Source organism: Peromyscus californicus, unplaced genomic scaffold (assembly GCF_007827085.1).
Source record: "Peromyscus californicus insignis strain IS unplaced genomic scaffold, ASM782708v3 Scaffold_15__1_contigs__length_86483966, whole genome shotgun sequence".
Lineage (NCBI taxonomy): Eukaryota > Metazoa > Chordata > Mammalia > Rodentia > Cricetidae > Peromyscus > Peromyscus californicus.
Window position 1 is genome coordinate 61,485,784 of NW_026294447.1, and position 24,982 is coordinate 61,510,765.

The window sequence follows — 24,982 nt, forward strand, 5'->3', positions numbered from 1 at the left end:
TTCTGTGTCCATCTCCAGTCTCAATGTTGGAATTGCTAGTCCTGTGGAAACACACCACCACATCTGCTTTTAGCCTTGGACGTGGTTTTCAGGGCTCGGTCTCGGGTCCTCAGGCCTGGGTGGTATGGCAAGCCTACCCTCCAAGCCATTGCACCCAGCCTTTCTTTTCCTTGTTTGAGACAGGGTCTCTCTGTGTAGCCCTGGCTGTCCTGGAGCTCACTCTGTAGACCAGGCTGGCCTTGAACTCCCAGAGATCTGCCTGCCTCTGCCCCCAGGACACTCCCAGTGCTGAGATTAAAGGCGTGTACATGCCACACCACGGCCAGTCGGGTTTTGTTGAGACAGGGTCTCGTTTTGCAGCCTAGCTTGATCTTGAATTTGTAATCCTCTCTCCTCACCTTCCCGAGTGCTGGGGTTATACCGTACTGACTAACCTTCCTTCCTTAGAAGTGGATTTTCTTTAGTCTTGTGTCACAGTATGGAAAACTGGTTGACCAGAGAGCCAATGTGGATTGTTTCTTCACACTCCACGCTTCAGCACACATTCCTGGCACACCCACTGCTCACATCCCTCTCAACCTACTCGCAGTGACTTCCTGAGAGCCCCCCACCCCCTACTCACCCTTGCATCTGCCTCCCCAAACAGCAGCAGAGCCTGTCAATCACACTAAGGGTCTAGAGTGTCCCCTAGTGTCCCTGTTTAGCCAGTGAGCCCACTCACGGAGTGCTCCTGCCTCACTGGTGTGGGCATTATGTGGACTTACCGTGCGTCTTAGTTATAGTTTCTATCACTGTGATAAACACCATGGTCAAAAGTAACTTAGGAGAAAAGGGTTCATTCGGCTCCGCGACCCAGTCCATCACCAAAGGAAGCCGGGGCAGGAACTCCAGGCAGGGACCTAGAAGCAGGAACTAAAGCAGAAGCCGTGGAGGGGTGCTGCTTACAGGCTTGTGCCTCATGGTTGGTTCAGCCTGCTTTCTTATGGTCCCCAGGGCCACCTGTCCAAGAGTGGTACCCCCCACAGTGGGCTGGGCCCTCCCACGTCAGTCTAACAAGAAAATGCCCGACAGGCCAATCTTATGGAAGCATTTTCTCAGTGGAGAGTCCCTCTTCCCAAATGACACTAGTTTGTTAAAAGTTGTTATCAAGTTGAAACACCACCACCACCACCAACGCCTGTTTCTAGCCTTGGCCCTGGGCACCTGCTCTCACTGCCTGGCGTGTTCTGCCCTGACTCCGCCATCATGGCAGCTCTTCATGGAGACCTCGACCACCTGTGGAACCATTGCCATCTTCTTTGTGTCCTGTTTACAGCTGCCACTGTGCCCATCATAGCATTTTATCGATTGTTATCCTGTCACTGGAAGGCAAACTCAAGAAGGACAAGAGCTCTCTCCCCAGAATAGGAACTTAAAGACATCTGACCGAGTCAGAGGATGCCTCAGCAGGAAATGGACAAAGAGGAATGAGAGCAGAACTGTGGAGTGATGATTGCTGTAATAGTTGAGTCACCCCAGTCCCTGCGTGGGTTTCACTGCAGAGCTGGGATATCAGCAGAGATGGCCTGCTCCAAGTCAGTGTGCTAACGGGGGGGGGGGGGGGGGGGGGCACATCCTGGGTGACAAGTCAGTATGTCGGGTCTCCAGGGGTGCTATCATGGGTTAGATTTGGGTGCCCAAATTCAGAGAAGTACCAAGGACACAGTAAGAGGTCATGTCCCCCAAAGGGATTCCAGAAGGATCTGAACCTGCCACCGCCTCTGGGATCTGAACTCTCAGAGGCAGGAGAACATATCCCACCATCTCATCTTGAGATAGCCTCACCTCTGCCTAAGGCAGTCTATAGGGGACATTCCTGGGGACAGTGCTCAGTTCCCTGTGAAGGGCTGGGTCTGCTCCAAGTCCAGGAGCATAGTGGGTGGGCTGGACCAGGGTTTCAAGAACCCTTGGGAGCCTGCACCTGTAGTTCCCTGTCCTCCTGGTACCCCTAGATCACAAGTGAGTGCTAATCTCCTGTGAAATTGGCTAGCTCAGCCTGGCCCTAAGAAAGTCAGGGAGTGTGTGTAAGGGTCTAGACAGCAATGCTGGGACTCTCGAGTTGTAGGGACTGCTAGGGCAGGAGAGTGGCCTTGACTGGGCATTCTGGAATTCCTTGGCCTCTGAACTAGGTGAGGCAAACTCAGAAAGCCCGCCCCATTCATGAGGCCCCACCCACTATGGGTTCAGCCCCATCCCCTGCAGACATCCTTCCTGCACTCTACAAGTGTCCCGCTCTCTACTTTGAAGGCGACTCCTCCTCCACCCCGAGGTCCAGCCCCTACCTCCGATTTCAGCCCGCACCAACCAGAGGAGCCCCAGGCCTCCAGTAAGCCCCACCCTGAAGGCCCCACCGTTTCCCAGTCTTGCTTTGCCCTTGGCCGGGTCCCCACTGAGGAGTCCGCTGTCCCAGACATGGCTCGCGCTGCGGGACCTGAGCGGCGGCTGCTGGCCATCTACACTGGCGGCACCATCGGCATGAGGAGCGAGGGCGGTGGTGAGTCAGCGTACCCACGCCCTAGGCAGAATGGCCTCAGGGCTTGGCCACCGGGAGCTCTAGGGCTCTCTCTTGCGAGGGGGGAGGGGGAGTCGCTTCCTCCGGTGCCTGGGAGTCTGAAGCCCGGGCCCTGGAAAGGGTAAGGGGCATGGTAACTCTTCCTGACCTGAAGTGTCCTGAAGCCACAAGGACACAAGGACAGAAGAGGGAGCTGGGAAGACTGCTCTGTTCTGTGCCCAGGGCGCTGGGAAGGATGCTGGAACATTCCACACCCTCTAGCCCGTGAAAGAACGCCCTTAGGGTGTGTTTGCTTCCTTAGGGGAGGGACACAGGCAGAGGTGCTTGCCTGCTCTCTCCCTGCGGAGAAAAGAACCCTTAGTTTTCCCAAGGTAAGGGCCGAGTTGGACTGTCCTCAAGGAGCTTGGGCACTAGGGTGAAGGTCATCCAGGCTGTTTGAAGACTGTCCTCTGACACGTCCTGCTGTCTCTGGTTGGGACACCCTGGTGAATGCCCTTGAGGACACCCCACTAGCAGGTGGGACCATGGCCCGTTTGCTTGGCCTTCGCTGGAGTGATGGACAAATTAATAACCCCATTAAGGAGCTGAATCCTGGAGGGCCAGTTACTGCCGGTGGGTCCCAGGGTACAGTGTGCTGTTGGGTTGGGTTGGGGGCTGCCCTGAGAGGGCTCCTTGGAGAACACGGGCTCCTGGAAGGGGTGGCTGCTGGACCCAGGAGAAAGTGTGGCCAGACCGAGAGCAGCAGCGTGAGGGGAATGAGGGACCCATGCTCTGCGGCCTTGTCCCACCTCTGGTCACTTCCCCTCGAGGCGTGGCATACGGGCAGTTTCAGTCCTGTTGAACTCAGCTGGAATGACCTAAGCTAAGGGACAAGTGAACTCTGACCACAGTCCCACCTGTGGTGACATTGTGCCCCACACCCCCCTGGATGGTCATCGTGTGCTGTTTCTCTAAAGCAGCAGCAAGGGCATGATGGGTCAGATGTGTAAAGCTCTTCTAGACCCTCAGGAGCCTGCTCCATGCTCTGGGGTCTGCAAGGCCTGGGAAGAGATGGAGACAGGCAGGCATCTACCCTGTGCTAGAAGACCCTTCCTTGGGGTGGCAGACACCCCACCCAAGGAGCTCAGAGCGGCCAGCAGTCTTCAGACCCCTGGCAGAGGTGCAGGCAGCTCCCAGGACGGCATCTTCCTGCTGGAAGCTGAGGGCTCTGCTCCCCAGACCAGCTGCTTCTAGAAAAGCCAGCCCAGGCCTTCATGGGACCCCACAGCCTGCAGCCACTGACCTTTCCCTCATCAGAACAAATTTAGGGAGCCCCGGGCATAGTCCCCCGAGGACAAGGGAGAACTGGAAAAGAGGATCTGGCCTTCGATGACCCCCTAACAGGATCTGCTCATGTGAATGAGTAGGCACTCTTCTCCAGATAGACGGATGTGAATTGGCGCCTCGATTTTCTTTAAAGGGAAAAGGTTTTCAGGAGTGGAGCAGAACTCAAGACATGGCAAGTTGGGGATACACCTAAGGTTGAAACTTGAGACTCCGGCATGCCCCAACCCTCTGTGTGCCCTGCGGTGGGGGTTGCAGGCCCTGCCTGCCTTGGATGGCCCCATGGCATGAATGATTAACCAACTTGGCCCTGCTTATGTGGGTCCTGGCCCCTGGTGAGTGGGGGTGGTGGCTCCCGCTACAGAGAAGCTGTTTCGATTGTCGCTGTTGAAACAGCTCGTGTGCCTGCTGGTAAACAGTGCCCAACACTGGGTGACGAGACCCGCCAGGGTGGAGAGGGCAGAGGTGACGGCGTGGCTCACCTCTTCACCACCCCTTCCAGGGTTCTGTGAAATGTCACAAGTCGGAAAACAACGTGTGTCCAATGACCCCAAGCCGAGAGCCAGGTGTGCATCGGTGACACCTGGGCACCCGAGGACATCCTGTGTCAGCTAGGGTGCCTCTTGCCTGCGGCCCTTGGGAGCCATTCCTCGCAACCACCACAGGGGGCTGAGCTTCTGCACAGAGTAGCCAAGGTTGCCCCTGCCTAATGACCACAGTGGGCCCCAACACAGAGTCTTGTCAGTTGGGATGATGCCCAGCGTGGCAGCTGCGCAGGCCAGGAGGTGGTCCCAGGTAGGGTGGGACTCAGCATCCCGGGGTTGTATGCTTTGGGGGTGCCCTCCATGGGGAAAGAAGGCAGCTTACAAAATCAGAATCGGGAGTGAAAGGCAGTATTAGAACACTGAAGGGGATCACAACAAAGTCTAATTTAAGACAGTGTTATGGAACCCAGAAAGTGGGAAGCTCCTGTCTCCTGTCCTCCTTGGCTGTTTCCGTCTGTCTGTCTGTCTGTCTGTCTGTCTGTCTCTCTCTCTCTCTCTCACACACACACACACACACACACACACACACACACACATAACGCATGCGCATACACACACCCCTTGTCACATGATAACAATTTGTGGTTTCTCTCCAGAAAAAAAAGCATAGGAGAATATAGCTTTCTCTTGGCTAGTTTTGATGCTTCCCAGGTGCCACCCTTCAAGGCGGGGCTCTAAGGATCCGTACACCCTCAGTACGGTGTGCCAAGTGTCCCCAGGAGCCATTGCCCATGGTCAGAGGCAACCTGGACAGAAGAACTTTGCCTTGCAGAGGTGTCCATCAACCCCTAACCTAAATGCACCCCCATCTCACCTTCCCTGACGGTGGACCGCCAGGTTTCCATGGATACTCCGGTGCGGTCTGCTGTCAGGGGACTCAAGTGGAGAGTGGAGGTCTTGGCGTCCCGAGGCTGCCAACCAACCAGCGTTGAAAGCCTCAGGGTCCGTCCCTCTTTCTAGAGACAAAGTTTAAAGTCTCAAGGCCTTGACAGAGAAGGCTTCCTGCCCTCCACCTTCTGGTGGCTGCCAGGGTCCGTGGTCTGTGACCACATTCCTCCCATCTGTAACGAGACAGCACCGCCATTCTGTCTGCCTTGTTGTCGAGTGAGCTCTGGGTGTGCTACTCCCCTGCCTACCCGTCCTTACGGGGACACGCAGGTGGCCTTTAGAGCCACCTGGAAAACCTGACATCATCTCTCCCTCACAGGATATTTGACACAATCATACCTCCAAAAACCTTGTCACAACAGACAGATGGCACAGGTTTCTGGACTAGGATGCTGGGGGGCTTGGGTGGCTCCTGCATGTGGAGGCAGGCTGATGTGCTGGTCACGCCCGCCTGGGGTGGCTTTGGAGGCCCACGGGACTGACTCAACATGCAGGGTTCATCTGTTTTCTGTCCATGAAACATTTCCGCAAGTGACAGCCCCAGCAGCCAACGACAGCAACAGCAAACCACACCTGATAAGTTTTAGGGACTCTGTGTCAGGCCAGGGGGTGTGTCGGAGATAAGGGGATGCCTGTCGAACCTGGGGGCATGCAGTGGTGGGGAACAGCTTTGTCAGCTCCAAAGTCTGCGGGTCTCCTGACCTGCCCCTGGGAGGCATGGAAGCGCATCTGATTTGTGTTTTACTTGTGACCGTGTTCTCAAGAACGAGGTCTAGCGGGCAGCAGTGAAGGGCTGGCAGGCAGCAGCTGGAGCTACAGGCTAGCTGGACAGGGGGAAGGGAGTGACGTTACTATGGGAGGAGGGGCTGGCTGGAGCGCCGAAGTGGCTCTGTCCTTATACTTACCCCAACAACGAGGATGTAGCCAAGAGTACTTGGGGAAGGTAGGCCCCTGGTCAAGTGGTAAGCTGGATGCTTACCATGGCTGGTGGCATCAGGCTGATGTAGGTATCAAACCTGACTGGAGTCTGGTACTCTTCTGAGGCCAGTAGGTCTGCAAGCTGCTTAAGGGGGTGCTGCAGGGCCGAGGCCTCACCTTGGTGCTCCTCGGCGTTAGCTGCACGTTCTGGGGGTAAGTTGCTGGCAGCTTCATTCAGGCGTGGTGTGGTGTGGGGAAGGAAAGCCTGCTCCCCGCTGACCCTGACCAGAGATAGGGGATCCTCCCCAGGGTCCTCAGAAGTGTCATGTCCTTACAACAGCACTTGTGAGTATGGGCCTCATGGCAGAGGGGCTCTGCAGATGTGATCAGAGGAGAGGCCAAGGGGGCCTGGCTTTGAAGATGGGGCATAGGGTAATAGTTGGGAGTCAGCCTGGTGGACAAAGGTCCCTGGGCCTGCCGCGTGTGAGACTGATTCCCGTAGTCAGGGCTTGGCTGCAGAACCTCTGGCAGCAGGCACAGCATGACCATCCGATGCTGCGGGCACAGCATGCCCATCCGATGCTGCGGGCACAGCATGCCCATCCGATGCTGGGAAATGATGAGCAGGCTGTCAAAGGACCAGGGTCTTGGCAGTAGTGATGCAGCATTAGGAAAGGGTCTAGGCAGCAGAGGCCGTGGCTGTGACCAGGTGACACCCAGGACTGACGCACCATTGCCTCCTCCTCCTGAGGTCTCGTGTGCTTCTCTGGGGGACTTTTTTGTCTTCCCTGCTGTGCCCAAGAACCGGGCATGAGGGGAGACTCTCACACAGGGGTTGGTAGAGCGACTGCCTGAGGAGGTTAGCCAATCTGCCCAAGGTCACAGAGCTGCGGAGGTGAGCATGGCAGCTGGGACTTCGCTCTTGTTTCCTGGGACTTGTTTTCTGCCAGATGGCCGTGCCCTTTAGGGTGTCCTAGGAGCAGGGTTCACAGTGTTCCCTTACATCCGGGTTTCTGAGACTACTAATGCTGCAGGCTGGGTTGGACACTCGTGTGTTTGGCTTTTCTGTTTAGGGGACAGGGACAGGGGGCCTGAGCTGGACTGTGGAGGAGTTGTGCACAGTCCATACCCTGTGGGAGCATCTGAGCTGGTCAGGGAGCTTATGGGAAGGGTATTATGGCCTGAGATGCTTCCTAGAGGGGTTGTCTCAAGCTGGGCCTTGAAGAGCCTGGGGGCAGGGGAGGTGCCAACAATGCATATAGGCAGGCGGGGGTAGAATTGTGAATGTACATGGCAGTCATTGAGTCAAATCCTGGAGAGGACCTGGCCCCATGGACCTCTCTTGGTGCGGTGTACAGACATATTTGGGACAAGCAGAGGCAGGACAGGGTAGAGTGGTGCTTAGTGCTTCTGGGACTGTCTGGGTTTGAGACTAGAACTCAATCAGGAGTCAGCTCCAGAGGACGATGCCAGCTTCCAGATGAAACTGCTACCTAAGTTCCCAGGGGTCTTAGTGGCAGCCGTGGCCCAGCCCTCCCAGTCTGTGACGTCTGTGAGAGTCTGGTCCAGCCCGGCTGACGCCTGGCCCCTGCCAGGGCCTGACACCCCGGAGGAAGGGAAGGGTGTTGGACTGTGGGAGTTTGCTATGGTCCCCGTCTGAGCCCACACTCCACTTGGACTCTGCCTACAGTGCTGCTACCCGGGAGAGGCTTGGCTGCTGTCCTGAGGACGCTTCCCATGTTCCACGATGAAGGGTACGCCCAGGCCCACCACCTGCCCGAGGGTACGCTGGTGCTGCCGTGAGTACACATTCTTTGGGGTTCTGAGGCAGGGATGGTGTGCAGCTGTCCTGGGGTTGAGAGGGTGGGCAGGTCCTGCCAGAGCCAGGGGGCTCGGCCTCTGGTGTCCTGGGGCCTCCACGTGAGCCATTTGCATGAGATGTTTCTGACATTTCTTGAGTTCCTGGACTATAGAATTGGCCTTCACCTTGAAGTGGAGGTGGACATGTACACTGCAGTGTGCCTGGGACTCAGCTCACTGTTTACCTTGCCACCTCTCCTCCCCACTAAGCTGAGCCCGCAGGGGCAGGAATAGAGGAAGCTCTAACAGGCGTGGTGAGGATACCCCTGTCTAGGCACCAAAGCTATCAAAAGAGCCTGGGCTGACCCAGGTGGCCTCTCCCTCTTCAGCATGGCTGTCTCGTGTATCCTCACTGCCTCCAGCTACCTTATGTCCTTCAAGGCCGAGTGAGGTAGATCTCTGCTCTACATGAGCTGGTCTGAACTGGTGTAAGGAATGACACTGCTCATAGCCAGCCTGTCTGCCTCATGGAGATGCATGCAGTCGCTGTCCCTGGGAACTCCAGGTAGAAGGGAGGCTGGGCTTGTACACAGGATGTGAGACTTGCCTATGAGGTGGAGCCCATCCACACTTATCACAAAGCCCCTTCAACATGCCAGGGGAAGAGTCCTTGCCAGGCACAGCCCCAACCACACCCCAATGCCATGCCCCCTACTCCATAGCCCTGTCCATGCTTTAGCCCCATCCAGGATGCCATAGCCCCGCCCATAGCCCCAGTGCCCCCTACTCCATAGCCCCGCCCACACCCTAGCTGGAGAGGGCAGTGGAGGTGGGACTTTGGATCAGGAGAAAGGCAGAATGGGAGACAGGTTCTGCCTCCTGCAGCCCGGCCAGTCCTGACCAGAGGATCCTCTACACGGTGCTGGAGTGCCAGCCACTCTTCGACTCCAGTGACATGACCATCACTGAGTGGGTTCAGATTGCCCAAACCATAGAGGTAGAGGGTGGGAGTGTGGGCAGGGCAGAGTGTGGGACTGTGGCAGGGCTGTGTGCCATGGGTGGGGCTGTGGAGGGTGGGTGGGGCCAGAAGGCTGGATTGGACTGGAAGGTGGGACTGTGGCCCATGGGCAGGGGGAGGTTACGGTGTAGGAGGGGCTGGAGCACAGGAGGAACTGGGGTATGAGAAGGGTAAGGTGTGGAGGGGGCTGAATGTGGGTGGGACTGGGGGGCAGGGCAGGCTCCCTGCAGAAGCCCTGGGCAAGTGAGTCACTATGGGCTTGTGGTAGAGTCTGTCTGTCACCTGAGACCTGACAGTAGCCTGCAGGGCAGCCTCAGGAAAGTGCTGGGTCCTGGACCACACACTGCACAGCCCGAGGCCCCTTCTGTAATACAAGCAGAGGCTGGTTGCTCATGCTATTGACCGTTTCCAGTTAGTATTGAGGTAGGACATGTGGGGGCTGCCTGGCTTTGTGGGCCCGACCCACCCCCAAAATTCCAACCTTAGAGTTGCCTCTCAGTGGACTTAGCATCAGAACCTCCATCGCGGTGTCTGGTACTGGTAGTTTAGCATCAAGGGCAGCTGCTTTACCCCGGAGCTGCCCCTCTGTGGCTTTCCTCTTCTCCCACGGTCCCAGACCTAGCTCCCAGGCGCAGGCCCAGCCACAGCTGTCCTGACTAACTCCCTTGAGAAGCCCCTGCCACTCTGAACAGGGCAATCTGGGCCCCACATTCTCCGACCAGCCCCAGTCACACACTTGCCGACTGCAGCCCCTGCTGACAGCCGTGAGCTGCCTGTTTCAGGAACCAGGCCATTAGTGGGCTCTCCCAGACTAGGTTGTGGTGGCCCGGGGAAGTCTTCCTCACTTGTGACTGACAGGGTCTCCAGGCTAGGTCCAGATGGTGCTCCTCTGTCATGAAGCAGGGTAGGTCACATCTTCCCGGCACTAACTCAACTGCCTGGAGCTCTTCATAGCTGGGAAGCTAAGCAGCCGTACCTCATATGGCCAGCAGAGGGCACACTGCTCCACGAGACTTCCTAGTTCCTCTGTTTCGTCTTTCAGTGAGTCAAGAGGTTTTGGCAGGAGCCTCTTAGCCCTCAGAACTGTGGTCTTATCAGCCACAGCTTTGGCTAGCATGCCACCAGGAAGTGATGGTGTCCAGCATGCCAGTTTGCTCCTGGGAGGCACCAGCTGGAAGTCTGTAGAGCTGTTCCCAGCAGTGATCAGAGTCCCTGAGAACCCACATGCCCTCATTCTTTAAAGCAAGTTACAGGGCACTCCAGGCAGAGTCTAGCCTTCCAGAGAGGGACTACAGGGGGAGATGGAATAGTACCACACCAAACCCTCTACCAGCACCCCAGGCCTTTCCTCTTTCTCATGGCCTGTGAGGAGATATCTGCCCACAGCCATGTTCCCGGGAGAAGGCCTGTGGTGGGGAGACCTGGTCCGCCCTGAGCTCATCCTTCCCAACAGAGACACTACACACAGTACCAGGGCTTTGTGGTCATCCACGGCACGGACACCATGGCCTTCGCCGCCTCGGTGCTTTCTTTCATGCTGGAAAACCTGCAGAAACCTGTCGTCCTCACTGGAGCCCAGGTAACGTGTCCCGCGGTTCTCAGTCCTCGGAGAACTCCAGAGGCCACAGAGCCAGACCTTGGCCAGCCCCAGGCTTCTTGCTCGGGACACCTGTTTCCAGGCCTGTGCCTGCTCTGTGCTGCCAACTAGGGTGTCTGGACACTTTAGGTGGTGGCCCTGCCTGGCCATTTCACCCCTGCTGATCTCCTCCTACCAACCCCTGTGACGGGGGACCCACGGGCTCCTGGAGGGCTTGTCCTCTGAGGCCTTAAGAGTGCCCAGAGCCTCGCTCACCCCTAACAGCTCTGCCACGCGGGGCTTTCTTCCCTCCCTCTTCTCTCTATCGGGTTTCATGTCTGCCACCCACCCCCACCACCTAATAGTCGGCATGGTGGACGCACATAGAGCAGTGCGTGGGGGAGACCCCCTCCCCCCTCCTGTTCCTCTTCTCTCTGGTGCTGTCCCTGGCAACGCTCACATGTGGCATCCCATCCTCTCGCCCTAACCTGGTGCACCTTCCCCCAAACCAAGGTCAGTGGAATGCTGTGAAAAATGGCTCTGTTTGAGTAAAGGCTGACTTGGGCTTCGGTTGCTTACAGGTGACCGTTAGAGCAATCCTACCCAGGCCCTTCAGAATCCCTCGTGGGGCAGAGACCAAGGCCTGTGTACAAGAATCCAGCGTTGGGGTCCCTTTGAGCACAATCTGGGGGGAGCTCCACCAGGCAGGAGCGGTGGCTCAGCTGCCCCCCGTGGGTGCCAGGTGCTGTCGGGAGTGGTGGCTCCATTGCCCTGGCTCAGTCTCTCCCATTTCCCAGAAAGTCACAGTACAATCGCCCTACCCTGAGAAGGTCCGTGACAGAGCATCCCTGACCTTTATTATTCCCAGGGGGACACTGAGGCCCAGTGTTCATAGGTTCCCCCATACTTGTGCACCGCAGGAGGAACCTCCCTCCAGACGCTCTGCCCTGACAACTGACTGACCATTCTTCGGCCAGAGTCTCTTGGAGATCTTGGCCTCTGCATATCCTACAGCAGTCCCGCCCACTGTGTCCTCGTGGGCACTGCTCAGCCACTCCAGGCACCGTCTGTGGTATACTTAGGCAGTAGAGGAACAAGCCACGGCATGCCTCAGGAAGGACTTGCCATCGTGGCCCACCCAGCTGCTGCCTTGGGCCCCCTGCCCGGCTCACAGCTCTGGGGGTAGTGAGGGAGTTGCACTTTGAGACATCTGGACTGGGGGCCAGAACTGGACCTGGGTGCCTGCTGGTCACTTCATTTCTGTGGAAGCCAGATGGAGAGGTCAAGGTGCCCAGGACGGTTTGACACTGTCAGAGGAATGCCAGTGGTTACCAGCCTTGGGAGTCGGCGAACTCTCCCCAGATCCCACTCCCACAGCCCATGCCTGCCTCAACTCCTCTCCCTCCTGGGCCTCAGGGGTTTGCCTAGAGTGGGGGAGCTGGGTGTGTCCTGGCTTCTCAGGTCTCAGCCAGCTCTCCGGCCTCTCCCCAGGTACCTATCCATGCACTGTGGAACGATGGCCGTGAGAACCTGCTGGGGGCCCTGCTCATGGCTGGCCAATACATCATTCCTGAGGTATCTGGCCTGGCTACGTGAGTGGCCTGGGTGGAGGGTGGGATGGTGAATGCCACAAAGCTTGTGGTTATGGCACATGTTGGGACCCATAGGCCAGAGGTTGGAACAGTCTTTAAAACATTTGTCCCTCACCTGGAGTTGATAAAACCAAGGAAAGAAAGCTCTCCCCGACTGACATTCTTATCAGCGGCCAGGTCTTTCTCTCCCCCCCCAGCCCCCCCACCCCCCGCCCCAGACAGGGTTTCTCTGTCTAATGGTCCTGGTTGTCCTGGAACCTACTTTGTAGACCAGGCTAGCCTTGAACTCACTGAGATCCACCTGCCTCTGCCTCCCGAGTGCTGGGATTAAAGGCGTGCGCCACCACTGCCCAGCCAGCAGCCAGGTTTTATGTTGTAGATATTCTACACTTGTGTTACACACACACACACACACACACACACACACACACACACACACACACACACACGTGTAAGTCCATGGAAATGGGCTGTGCCCACCTTAGGCCATGGAGTCTGTTGCATCCCTCCTCAGGGGCTCCCTGTCTCACCTGGCGGAACAGGAAGAAAGACAGGCCTGTCTCTCACAGGCCAGGCCGCGAGTCACTTTGTCTTTAGCAGTCTCTGGAGACGGGTGGTGTTAGGGTTAGGCGTTGTGAAAGAGCAACAGGCAGGTCCAGGGTGGCCCCCAACCTCCTTCACCCCAGGGGAGTCTCTGGAGACACTGGCTCCTTGTCCATGTGGTCTGAGGTCACCGGCACCTGTGGAAAAGCCCTGGCTGGACAACCAGGGTCTCCTGCAGTCATCTGTCCTCAGTGCCAGGCTCTGAGGGCCCCGGAGGACTGGGGCCTTCACTGGGTAGTACTGGTGAGAAGGGCCCTGCCTGCTGGTTACCTTCAAGGTTTGGTGTGTTCATGGTGGGGTTGGGGAGAGCTGGAGGATGTCAGGGGACCTGCTCTGAGTTGCTGTCTTGCCCTCCACAGGTCTGCCTATTCTTCCAGAATCAGCTCTTTCGGGGCAATCGGACCACCAAGGTAGACGCTCGGAGGTTTGCAGCCTTCTGCTCCCCCAACCTCCCGCCTCTGGCCACCGTCGGTGCAGATGTCACAAGTAAGAGGATCTGGAAGCAGGGTCTGCTGGCTGAGAGGGGGGGGGCCCTGAGGTCTTGTGTGGAGGTGAGAAACCTCTGTGGTGAACATGAGCTCAGAGCTGGGGGGTCTGGCTCTTGTGGGTGCTGTCCCACCGCATGACCCCCAGCTGAGAAGCTCCTCTCTGTGATGGCCTGTGATTCTGCTGCACACACTGGTCCTTCTCAGAACCTAGCTTTTTGTGGTATAACAAAGCTCTTAGGAGTCAGTCCCAGAAGGTCCCGGTCCTGGAGCTCCCATGGGGCTTAGGAACTCCTTATTTTAAGTGTGGGTGGCCTCTGATGCCATTCAGGCCTTGACTCTAGTGGCCCCCCCCCAGTTTTTCCATGTTGGATATATATGCTAAGGGCCGCTATCTCTCTGAAATCAGGGCAGCTGCCTCCTGGTCCTTTGGGCCTGTCCTATCTGGGTGTAGAGGAGGCTTGAACAGCCATCTGATCCTGGGGCAGGTGCACCAATGCCCACTGGTGCCTGGTTCTTGAGCTCCCGGACCTACCTAGTAACTGAGATGCAGGCCTAGGTTCTGGTCCCTGACCTACTGTCTGTGGGGTTCTAGCCCAAGACCTGTCTTGAGGAGGCTTTGGGAGGGCCAAGCTTCCATCTGGGAGTCTTGCACCTAGTAGGGCTGGGCTCCAGGGCCAAGCTTCCATCTGGGAGTCTTGCACCTAGTAGGGCTGGGCTCCATGGGCACAGTCAGGTCGGGCTGCTTGTCTAGAGCCAAAGCCTGGCAGGGTGATTGGCAGTGCCCCAGCTCTCTAGGAGGGCGGAGGCAGCTCTCACCCACACTGTGCTTCTGCCTGGGCATAGCAGGTCCTGTGGGTGGGACACAGCGTTGCTGGAACCTGCAGGTTCTTGGTCTTCTTCCTGTGTATTAGAAGCTGTCCCAGGTTCAGGAGGAGTAGAACCTGGAGAGGGCAGGGCTACTTCCTAAAAGCCTCCTCTTTCCCCTCTCAGACAGAACTCCAGGGGCTCAGCTCATCTGGGTTCCCACCTGCATGCTTTTTCCTGCCATTCACCCAGAATCTTCTAGGCAGTGAACAACCCCAAGCCTGCGCCCCAGGGACTCTGGGGTGGCAGAGGTCCACTTGTCATCTGGGGTCTGGACCTGTTGAAGCCTTGTTGGAAGACCTGCATGAGATGGTGCTTGTGGTGGTCTGGCTGTTAGCTGGGTGGTGGCCCTAGTGGCCGGGGAGGAGGAGCTGTGAGTATGGGCCCTGCCCTAAAGCTCTCCAAGCCTGAGTCACTCCTTACCTGGGCCCGGGGTTGGAGCGTCTCCTGTGGGCAGAGAGGCCTTCACCCTGAATCTAAAAACCTCTGCCGTGCTGGGACACTGGGGTGCAAGCCCAGCCCAGTAGTACCTTCCCTAGCCCATAGCTGAGGCTCGCCCCCAGTGCCAGCCCAGTATCCTGATGTTCCCTCCTGCATGTGTGGGTGTGTGGGAACCCGCACCTCGCCTTCTTGCTATTGTCAGGCTGCCCAACCGGTTCTGACATCTCATGTTGAGAAATCTGGGGTTCTGCTCAGGGCGCGGCTGAGGAGGGCTGCTGGGGCTCCTGCCATCTATCTCCAGGACAGAGCCCTGACGATCTATGTGATGTGGGCCTCCTGCAGGCTGCTGCTGACTCTTCATTTACCCTCTAAGACATGAGGGGAGCAGGGGACCATCCCTGGTGATAGACAAGATAGAGATTGTAGCTGCCCAGTCTGCTCTGCACTGGCAAAGGGGCATGGTGCCCTGGGGACGGCCCACTGGGGACCGCGCACTGGGGACCGCGCACTGGGGATGGTGAGGTCTTGCTGGCCTTGCTCATTCCTATGTATCTATGTCATCCCCCCTGCCCCTCGTCCTTACTCCCAGCTCCTTCCTTCAGCTCTGCCTCTGCTGGGAAACCCTCCCAGCCCACCAGAGCAGAGGAGCTGAGGGAGGGGTCACTCCTGCTGATCCTGTTGCCCACTAGCTTGGGGTCTTACGCCATGCCTTTGACACACAGACACATGGAACTCAGTGCCCTCCCTGTACATGGGAGCCCCTGCCTCCCAGAAGCAGCTGGGCCACCTTGGACCCTCAGGCTAAGGGCAGACTTGACTACCAGGTTAGGTCTGTCAGCCTGGAACACAGCAGGGGCTATTAAAGGGCTGAGGTGGCAGCCAGGTTGAGTCACTGTTGCCTTTATGTCCCCAGAGTCCCCGTGGGAAGGACTTAGGGGTTCTAAGGAGAGACTTCCTGGCTCATAAGGAGGGTGGCTGTCCATAGGGTGGTCCTTTGTCTCCGTGCAACCCTCCTCTGCAGCCATAACTCTCCTGGTGGCAATTACCCCCTACCCCCTGCCTTATCTGTCGGCGCAGCTGAGGTGCACGGCCCTAAATTACAGGACATCTCATGCTCCCATTGTGTCAGCTGATAGATGCTGTAGCTGGAAGGGTGGGCAGTTCACTGCTTGAGGACCCTGCTCTGTCTCCTGCCCCCCCTTCCCTCCCTCCCTCATACCCCACCCTTTAGTGTGTGTCCGGAATGTATCCAGTTGATTATCACATGTGACTGCGCTGGCAGGCACAGCGGCCAGACCTCCTGAGTTGATGACCCCCGAGCCCCACAGAGAGTCAGGAGGGCAGCATGTGGGCGGGCTTGGAGGAGGTTTCTGGATCTATGATCTGGTCCTGGCTCTGTGCCTGGCTTCTGTGCATAGCTTCTCAGTGCCATTCCCCTCTCCAGGACTCAGTTTTCCTGAGCTGAATTAGAGGATTCCTGGTGCCATTTAGTACAGGGAAGTCACCAACATCCCATCTCTGTGTGCCCAGGATTCATGAGGTGCAAGGGATAGCTTGCCATGCCTGTTCCTGCCCACGGCTAGTGCCTGGGTGTTGACCTCACAGTGGCCTTTGACCCTGTGGATAAGGTCAACTCTGGAAGGTCCCCTGTATGGCTCTGTTCAAGGGATGATGACCCCCAAATTCCTACCACTCTCTTCCTTCCCCCGGCCTGGGATTCTGCCATTACCCAGGGTTTGAGAGGGATGATGGGCACTGTTAGGCCCCCAGGGTTTGGGGGTGAATTAGGGGGAGGCTTTCTTTGAAGGTGTATGTTGAGAAGAACAATTAATTTACTCGGTAGGCAGTGGACACAGGAGGTCCCCAGTATCCAGCAAGAGGGTAACAGCTAGGCTGTCTGTCAGGGGCTGCGGCCTGGACTTCCTCTGGGGCTAGCAGACTGCTGCTCCAGCCTTAGCACATGCCGGTCCCTTTGGCGTGCCTGCTCTTACCACATACACCCTTCTCCAGCACAGTCTGGCTTGCCTGTGCGTTTTCCTTCTCCCTCACCTGTTAGCCATGATCCCCAACCCTCATGACTCCTGTCGCCACCTGCCTTACCACTGCTTGGCTATTGATCTTTCTCCTGACACCTCCTCCCAGGCCGCGGATGCTGTGGAGCCTGGCATTGGCCCGAGGGAGACCAGGGATGAAAGGATTTGATTCCTGGAGGAAGAGTGGGCAGAGGGTGGGCGTGGAAGACTGGAGGCAGGCTGGGGCCGTAGCCGCTTGTGACCTGCAGTTTTGACACTTGCTCTCTGTCCTCAGTCAACCGCGAGCTGGTACGGAAGGCCAGCTGGAAGGACCATCTGGTGGTGCACAGCAGTATGGAGCGTGACGTGGGCCTGCTGCGCCTTTACCCTGGGATTCCCGCCTCCCTGGTAGGGAAACCGTAGAACCTGCTGCCCTCCGGTGCCCTCCATGGCTCCCATGCTCTCATGCCTCCTGGGGCTCCCTGGTGCTATAGACTCACTCCCTCTGTCCCAGGCCTTTCTCAGGCCAAGGTCTGCAAACCATGACAGCCTACCCATTTGGGCACCTTTCTGTCTCAGCTGGGCTCGGCTCTTCCCGGGCTGAAGTCTAGTCTGCTTGAAGGTGCAGGGTGAGCACCTGAGCCAAATGTGGGCTTGTTTGTGTGGACCCTCGAGGATGCTTGTGAACACCTGTGGGAGTGGCCGCAGGACCCTGCTTTCTACTGCTCCTGTTTTCTTTTTGGATGGAGTCTTAGCATGTAGCCCAGGCTGGCCCATGTGCTCCTCCCGCCTCATCCCCTGCGGGATCTGCGCCTCTTCTTGTCATGCTTTTGGCCCTCCCTTGCTTCCTAGCATCAGCTTCTCGGCTGTTCCTGTGATGACTGGTTATACAAGATGCTGGGTGGACACGAAACTGTCCTCTGTCCTTTGAATGGAGTTGTCCAGCCTGGGGGAGTCTGGGCAGGGCCCTGTCTGAGGACCTCCAACTGTCAGGAGCCCTGCCTCTCCAGGCTAACACTGGAGGGGTAGGAGAATATCAAGGCTCAGCTCTCCCGATAGGCAAAGAGAGCCAGACTACCCTTAGAGGGCAGTCGGACAGGTGGGAAGCTAGGACAAGCCCTGCTGTTCTTGCTGGCTAGAGCTCCCCCAACCGGTGTCCTACCTACACAGGTCCGGACCTTCCTGCAGCCCCCACTGAAAGGTGTGGTCATGGAGACCTTTGGCTCTGGGAATGGGCCCACCAAGCCAGACCTGCTGCAGGAGCTGCGGGTGGCATCCGAACAAGGCCTCATCATTGTCAACTGTACTCACTGCCTTCAGGGGGCTGTGACTTCGGACTATGCATCTGGCATGGTAGGGGGAGAGAATGGGTCTGGGGAAAGGTAGTGTGATGGTACGTGTGTCTGGATTCTGCCCTTCTGTCCCTGAACCAGCCTCCTTTTCTAGCCTGTTTGTCCCTCCCACAGGCCATGGCAGGAGCTGGCATTGTCTCAGGCTTCGACATGACATCAGAAGCTGCCCTGGCCAAACTGTCTTATGTGCTAGGCCAGCCAGGGTTAAGCTTGGATGACCGGAAGAAGGTGTGTATATCCTTGGGACTATTACAGAGTCTTAGAGCACTTCTGTGTGCATATGCATGCCTGCTGACTCCCGAGGACTCCTGAGAAGGCCAGAAGGAGTATGTGTGTCTATGTTTTGGAAGTGGAAGGGGAATTCCCTGTGGGAAGACAGGGCCAGTGCTGACCCAGTTCATCCAGGCTACACCCTTATCCTTCTCTGGGGAGCCTTGGGTTCTGAGTACCAGTTCAGCACTGTGACCCCGCCCCTCGCCACTGCTCCTGACACCCTGTCCTGCTTCCTCTTTCCCAGGGGACACTCAGACTCACAGGGCTCTAGGCCCATAGACTGCCAGACCCTGGTTGAGGCCTTAGCAAACCCTGAACTTGTAGGGAGGGAGGGCAGCTTTACCTTTCTTTGGGGATTGGTGGGGTCACACTGAGCCCTTGTATGGTTGGGACACTGAAGTGGTGTGTCAGCCCTGTGGCAGGCCCATCTCCCTGCCCTGGGATCCAGGTTCTCTCAGCTGGTCAGGACTCCCTGGTCCAGTGCTGGCTAAGCCCACCAGTGTCATGTCCTGTTCTAGCTGCTGGCCAAGAATCTTCGTGGGGAGATGACGCTGCCCATAACAGATGAGCACCAGTCCTTGCTGCAAGACGGCATGCTGGGCTGCAGGGTATCGTGGCTTCTCAGTCTGAATGGCAGCCAGGTACTGGCTGTAGTGTGTGGGAGTGGCAGAGCCTGAACACCCTCATGGGATGGCGGGACCCACCGTCTCCTGCCACTGTCGCTCTGGCACAGGAGAAGGACCAGGAGGAAGGTGTGGGGTGGATGGTGAGGAGGGATCGTTGGTAGAGTTGGGAAGGGATCTGTCTGTTGTGTGGAGATAAAAGAACTGGAGGAACCAGTAGGGCCATGTCAGTCCTGGCTGGACTGGGGTGAGCCTAAACAAGGTGGGGATGCTGTCTGTCCTGGGTGTTGAATAGTCAGGGGTGACTGGGGTCTCTTCAAGACTTTGAACTGGGGTTCTAGGCCCCACACCTGCACCTTGGAATGTGGTCTAGTCTCCCTCCCCCTGCCCCCAGTACTTGATTGTTTAGACCCTAGAGGGGGTGGGGCAGCTGAGGACCCAGGAGCCCAACAGTGGCCCCAGCAAAGCTGCCTTATGAGCCAGCTGGTTAATTGCTCCATGCTGGCTGTGGGCGGTGACCTGTCATTAGGGTGGCTCTGTGAGGTGCCTAATCCCTCTAGGGCCCAGCTGACCAGAAGTTGATCACAAGGCTGTGATTAACCCAGCCATGGACGCTGGACCAAGTGGCACTTTGAAGGCCTTCTGGGGCCTTGGAGAGCCCCTGGGCAACTGAGTGCTAGGGCAGTAGCCCTTCCAGGAATGTTACACCTGTGCAGTCAAGCCCTTTTGGGGGGTGTTTGGGAGAGGGGGGCTGTTCCATTTCCCATGCTCCCTCAGGAATGACTTGACTATCATCCTGTCGGCAGTGGAGGCAGAAAATGAAACAGATTTGAGGAGCCAGCGGCAGGTCTCATAGACAGGAGATGGAGGGAACCAGGTGGTAGCCTGGTGACCTGATCATTCTTTCCAGGGCATGGGCACAGGTGGGCTTGTGGGTGGGCATGAGGCTCCTGCCAGAGCCCTCCAGTGGGGCAGTTTTCTGGCGCTTTCCTCATGTAGTGAGACCATCTGCCCCACTGTGTGGGGAAATGGGGTTCACACAGTCAGGGGACTGCTGGTACTGTCAGTTCTTACCCTGTCAATACTCAGGGCCTCGAAGCATGGCAGCGGTCCATGTTGCCATTGCCTTCCCATTAGGAGGCTGATGCCATGCAGGATGTCCTGATGTCCAGCCTGGCCCTGGCTGCAGCTCACGCTGGTGACCTAGACACTCTGCAGGCCTTTGTGGAGCAGGTGAGTCCCCACTGAGGGGCAAAACCAGCAGGTGGGACATTGCTCACGTGGGCAGAATGCTCTCCAGAGGGCCTCACTGACTCTCCTAAGCCACACTGGGCAGTGGGCTCACACACCAGCCCGAGGGCCTCGCTGGAAGCGGGTGGGGTAGGTCCATAAACCCCACTTTCATCCTTCCCAGTCCTCTGTGTGGTCCACCTGACCTTGCCTAGTCCTTTTTTTGAGGTTGTGTGCCCTTGTGTCCCCCTAGGGCAAAGACCTCAACCTGAAGGACTGTAGTGGTCAGACCCCACTGCACGTGGCTGCACGGAGGGGCCATGCCTCGGTGGTCACTATGCTGCTGCAGAAGGGTGTGGATGTGAATGCCCACAATGAAGATGGCCATAGCCCACTCCTGCTGGCCGTGAGGGGCAGGTACTGAGGGCCTGGGCACTGCGGGTGGTATGTGGGCAGGGTAGTTGGAGAGAGGATACTTGTTTGGTGTGAGCAAAGATCAGCTGGGGCATGAACAGGGCCAGTGAGGGAGGCCTATTTCTGTGGAGCAATCTGGAAGGACTTCATGGAGGAGATGGCCTCAAGATGCTAGCAGTGTCTTGGAAAGAATACCACTGACAAAGTATGAGGAGCTCCTGGTGACCGCCACTCATCCATGTGTACCAAGATCTGGCAGAGAAAGAGCTAGCAAGGCGCTGTGACAGGCACAGGTGTCCTGTGGGGACGGTCCCTGACTGACTCTCACGCCGTATGGAAGGATGATCCTGCGTGATTGGGAATGCGGCCCACTCACCCATCCTCTCCAGTTTGTTCTGCCTGACAGTCTCAGGCAGGACAAGCCCTGCCCTGGAAATGCTAAGAGAGTGGGTGTTTACGCATTACCCAACAGCCTGCGGGGGGGGGGGGGGGGGGGGGGGGAGGAGATGGGGCCCTGTGGGTGTCCTCACGCCTGCTAGCTTCTCCAGTCTCCTGCAGGATGGCTAAGCCACACTGTGTGACCCGACTGGTGTCCCTATCTAGAGCCGAGGGCAGTGCCAGGTGCAGAGGGTGTGCGTGGAGTGCCGGGTGCCTCCTCCCGGGACCTCTACTGCCAGTACATGTGGAGGCAGCTTGGCGTGCCGTGGCAGTGGGACAGACCTGCCTGGCAGAGTCGTCTCCCCCAGATCAGCTTCTCCTGGGTTTCTCGAAACACACAGCCTGCAGACCCTGGGATGCTAGGGTGTCTGTGAGCTGCTCAGGGATATCAGATGGCAGTGTGCCGTCCTGGTCCCTCCCTGGTGAGACCCCTGGGTGGGGGTGTGAGGCTGAGCCTTTTTTTTTTCAGAACAGGTCTGGCAGGCTCTGTACCTCAGCCCTTCTGAATCCCCTGCCCCAGCAGGCAGCACCCCCTCCAGGTCTGGCTCAGCTTGATTGACTCAGGAAATGCCTTGGGGCCCACTAGACCCCCTCTTCATGTTTGTGTGCCATAACTCATTCCCACCCTATATCCAAGGGTGGAGTTGGGGCTCAACTGACTTGGTTGCGCCAGAGCCTACCCTGGGCCTAAGCAGAGAGGTCACTTCAGGTGTGTGAGCCAGTGGGGGCTGACTGGCTGAGGGTAGGAGACTGTCTTCTGGGGTGCTGTTTCCAGCTGGGCACAGAGACCACCTGGGCTGTGCCGTTTGCCTGAGAGCTGTTGAGCTCTTAGCTAGCACCTTGTGACTGGGACAGCCTCTGACCCTGGACATCCTGTGAAGGTGCCTTGGGTGAATGGAGGCCACGGACCTTGAGATGGCACCCTAGTATGGGCAAAGAACCAAGGGATAGTCCTTGTCTGGAATTAGGCTATGGGTATCTGGATGGGCATTTTTGACCCTGCCTTCCCATGAAGCCAGCAGGGTCCAGGCCACACTGACAATCGTCACTTTTTCATGGCAGGCATCAGGGCATCATTGGGCTGCTGCGGGCCGCTGGGGCTTGCCTATCTCCCCAGGAGCTGGAGGACGTTGGAACAGAGCTGTGCAGGTGATGATGGCCTGAGCACCCCTATCTGTGGGTGATTGTCTCAGGTCCAGGAAGGCAATGGGGGCTGCTGGGAGGGTCAGGTCAGGCAGGTGAGGCTGAGGAGGGAGAGCCCACACCAGGTGGCCTGGCTAACAGAAGTACCCGCTTCAAACCCAGTCACAGGAGTACCCCACAGAACAATCAGCAAGGCTGTGTGTGTGTTGTGGCCTTGGTTGGCATGAGGCAAAGAGAAGAGCAGATCTGGGCTGTGGCAATGGTAGTGGGGATTGGGGGCTCTCAGTGGTGTGTCCGTCTGCCCAGGGTAATTGTCGTGAGACTTCACACTGATTTGTTGGGACATCCTCAGTGTACCAGCCCCAGTCTCAGGCCCCTACACTGGTCTGCAGCGTCCCAGGAGGAAAGTGATGTTCACTGCCCTCTCCCCAACGATGGAGGGATAAGGGTGGCTCACAGAGGCAATGGGGTGAGGAAGGAGGCCCAGGAGGATGGAAGCTGGCCTTGGTTGGCTTTGAAGGGTCTCCCGGGGTAGCTTGGTTCAGGACTGCACCCAGGCAGACCTATTGGCTCCAGTGAAAGATGGGGAAACTGAGGCAGCATACAGACAGCTGGGTCTAGAGCCAGCCATCCCGGAGGGTTCCTGCTTTACTGGGGCTGGGCTAACCTGAGCTGCTGGCTAGGCTAACCTGAGCTGCTGGCTGGGCTGTGGTGTGGGGAACCAGTGTAGGTGGGAGGGCGGGGGGTGCTTCCAGTATGATCCACCTCAGAAATTATACAGTGCCACCCGGGAGCTGTGGCTTCCTGAACAGGAAGGAGTCGTAGGGACACTTGGGTCTCTTCTGTCCCCAGCTTACCCAGGGTGGGGAATGGAAACACAGAGCATGGGAGAGTGAAACGTTGTCTAAGGACAAGGCTGTCCACCCCACCCTTCCTCTACAGGGAGAGAGACCCCCAGAGTTTCCCCCCAGCCAGAATGCTCCTACAGCCTCCTGGGGCTCAGGGCTACCTTGGACCCCTGCACCTCCCGGGTTCCCTTCTATAGCTACTGGCTGTCAGTATTTCCTTCTGTCTTCAGACAGGCCAGACACATCACAAAGTCTGTGTTGTGAAATGTGAAACTGGCAGGGGGTGGGTGTGCTTGCTCACAGATGCACGTGTGTGTGTGTGTGTGTGTGTGTGTGTGTGTGTGTGTGCGCTTGTGCCCTTGACCTGAGTCACAGTCACACCCCATAGGTGAAACCAGACTCCAGGCCGCCTGCGGCTGGGACTCCTGCCCCAGGGCTGGGTGCTGCTGGATCAGCTGTTTAGGGCAGTCTTTGTAAGAGTACCCAGGGCACTGGGAGGGGCACACACAGAAGGTAGGCAGCTGAGGGGCCCAGCAGGTTCTGACAGCTTCCCTCTGCCTCCCTGCCCCCCTCAGGCTGGCATCCAGGGCGGACAGCGAAGGCCTGAGGGCATGGTGGCAGGCTGGGGCTGACCTAGAACAGCTGGACTATGATGGACATTGTGCTCTGCAAGTAGTGAGTGGTTACCTCTTGTACCCTATTCTGGAGGCCTCCTAAAGGTCCTCAGATCCTGGACCAGGAGCTCTCTATCCCTCCTAGGGACATATTTTCTTCAGAATCAACCCAACCCATGGGGTGTGTCCTATCAGTCCCCAGGGTGGGGGTGGGGCATCAGTCCTGGTGGGTGGGGCTTTGGGGCTTCTGGGTGCTGGAGTCCAGGTAGTCCCCACAGATCCCTCTCTCCCACAGGCTGAAGCAGCTGGGAATGCGGATGTGGTGGCCCTGCTACAGAGCTTTAAGGACAGGGTCAGTGCCCAGCCCTAGATCCACTAAATCCTGGGCTGGGCCGCCGTCCCCTCAGTGAGCTCCCATTGATCTGCAGCTGGATCTTGGCCCCTGGTATCCCAGAGCCGGTTCTGCAGACAGCCTGAGGAAGCAGAGGTGGACAGATGTGTTGTTCAGAGCCTCCCGTGGGGCTCTGGCGGAGCACAGTCTGATGGAGATACAAGCTGCTGGGGCTCCATGCAGACCTTCACCCTACCCAGTCTTGGGCTGGGTGACTGGGAGGGCCTAGCCCCCCCCACCCCCCCGGTTGGCATCCATTCCTGTCACACTATTTGGTGACCCTGGAGTTTTGAGACTGGCTGGACTACCCCATCTCCTGGGAATGGCTGGACTTCATACACAGAGCACCTGGGCGGGGGTGGGAGGGTGGGGGGAAGCTCTGCCTCCGGACACATCCTCTGTACATGGTCCTCTATACATCCTCAGCAGACCTTGTTTCCGGGAAGTCCTCCTTGGCTCTCAACCTGCCATCCTGCTGCAGCGTGAGGTGTTCCTCAGGCACATAGCAGCCGCTTCTGCTAAACTGCTTCCCAGCCTGTTGGCATGACAAAATCTGGAGGTCTTTGTTGAGCAGAATGTCAATAAAGTTGTGGGGACAGCTGCTGCTTGGCCTGGATGGGTCTGTGGGCTGTGACTGTGTAGCCGTGCAGGGAGGTGGCCCCAGGCTGTGGGGCAGAGAGCCGTCTCCACAGCAGACAGTAGTTCACTTAAGCAATCTTCCTGAGCTGGCCAGGCATGGTAGGATCGGGTGATATGGGGAGGGCCTGAGTAAGACCTGTCCCACTCCCATCCCCTCGGGCAGCTTCTGTCCCACCTCGTGTCCTAATTCTTCTCATCTAGAGCTAATTCACCTCCTCCAGGCAGGCAGGGGCTGAAGGGGAGTGACAGGAAACCTTGGCATTCTGGCAGATAGCTCCCAAAGCATGGGACATTTCCAGCTCCCAACTTGCTACCATCTGTGTCCTGGGCTGCCTACAGGGCAGGCGAAGATCCTGGGTGGACAGGTAGGCATCCTGATACAGGTGGGCAGCTGCAGG

At 57.6% G+C, this 24,982-nt stretch overlaps 1 protein-coding gene across 1 annotated transcript; it reads left to right on the forward strand.

Moving 5' to 3' along the window:
- The first annotated feature begins 2,256 nt into the window (after positions 1 to 2,256).
- Aspg (asparaginase) lies at positions 2,257 to 24,270 on the forward strand. Its single transcript, XM_052739114.1, has 15 exons — positions 2,257 to 2,533; positions 7,916 to 8,024; positions 8,911 to 9,022; positions 10,497 to 10,622; positions 12,111 to 12,194; positions 13,174 to 13,300; positions 16,915 to 17,027; positions 17,790 to 17,972; positions 18,086 to 18,199; positions 18,763 to 18,885; positions 20,005 to 20,100; positions 20,351 to 20,514; positions 22,012 to 22,098; positions 23,516 to 23,615; positions 23,850 to 24,270. The coding sequence occupies exons 1-15, from the start codon at positions 2,452 to 2,454 to the stop codon at positions 23,922 to 23,924; spliced, it is 1,695 nt and encodes a 564-aa protein (XP_052595074.1). The 5' UTR covers positions 2,257 to 2,451; the 3' UTR covers positions 23,925 to 24,270.
- Positions 24,271 to 24,982: the final 712 nt, after the last annotated feature.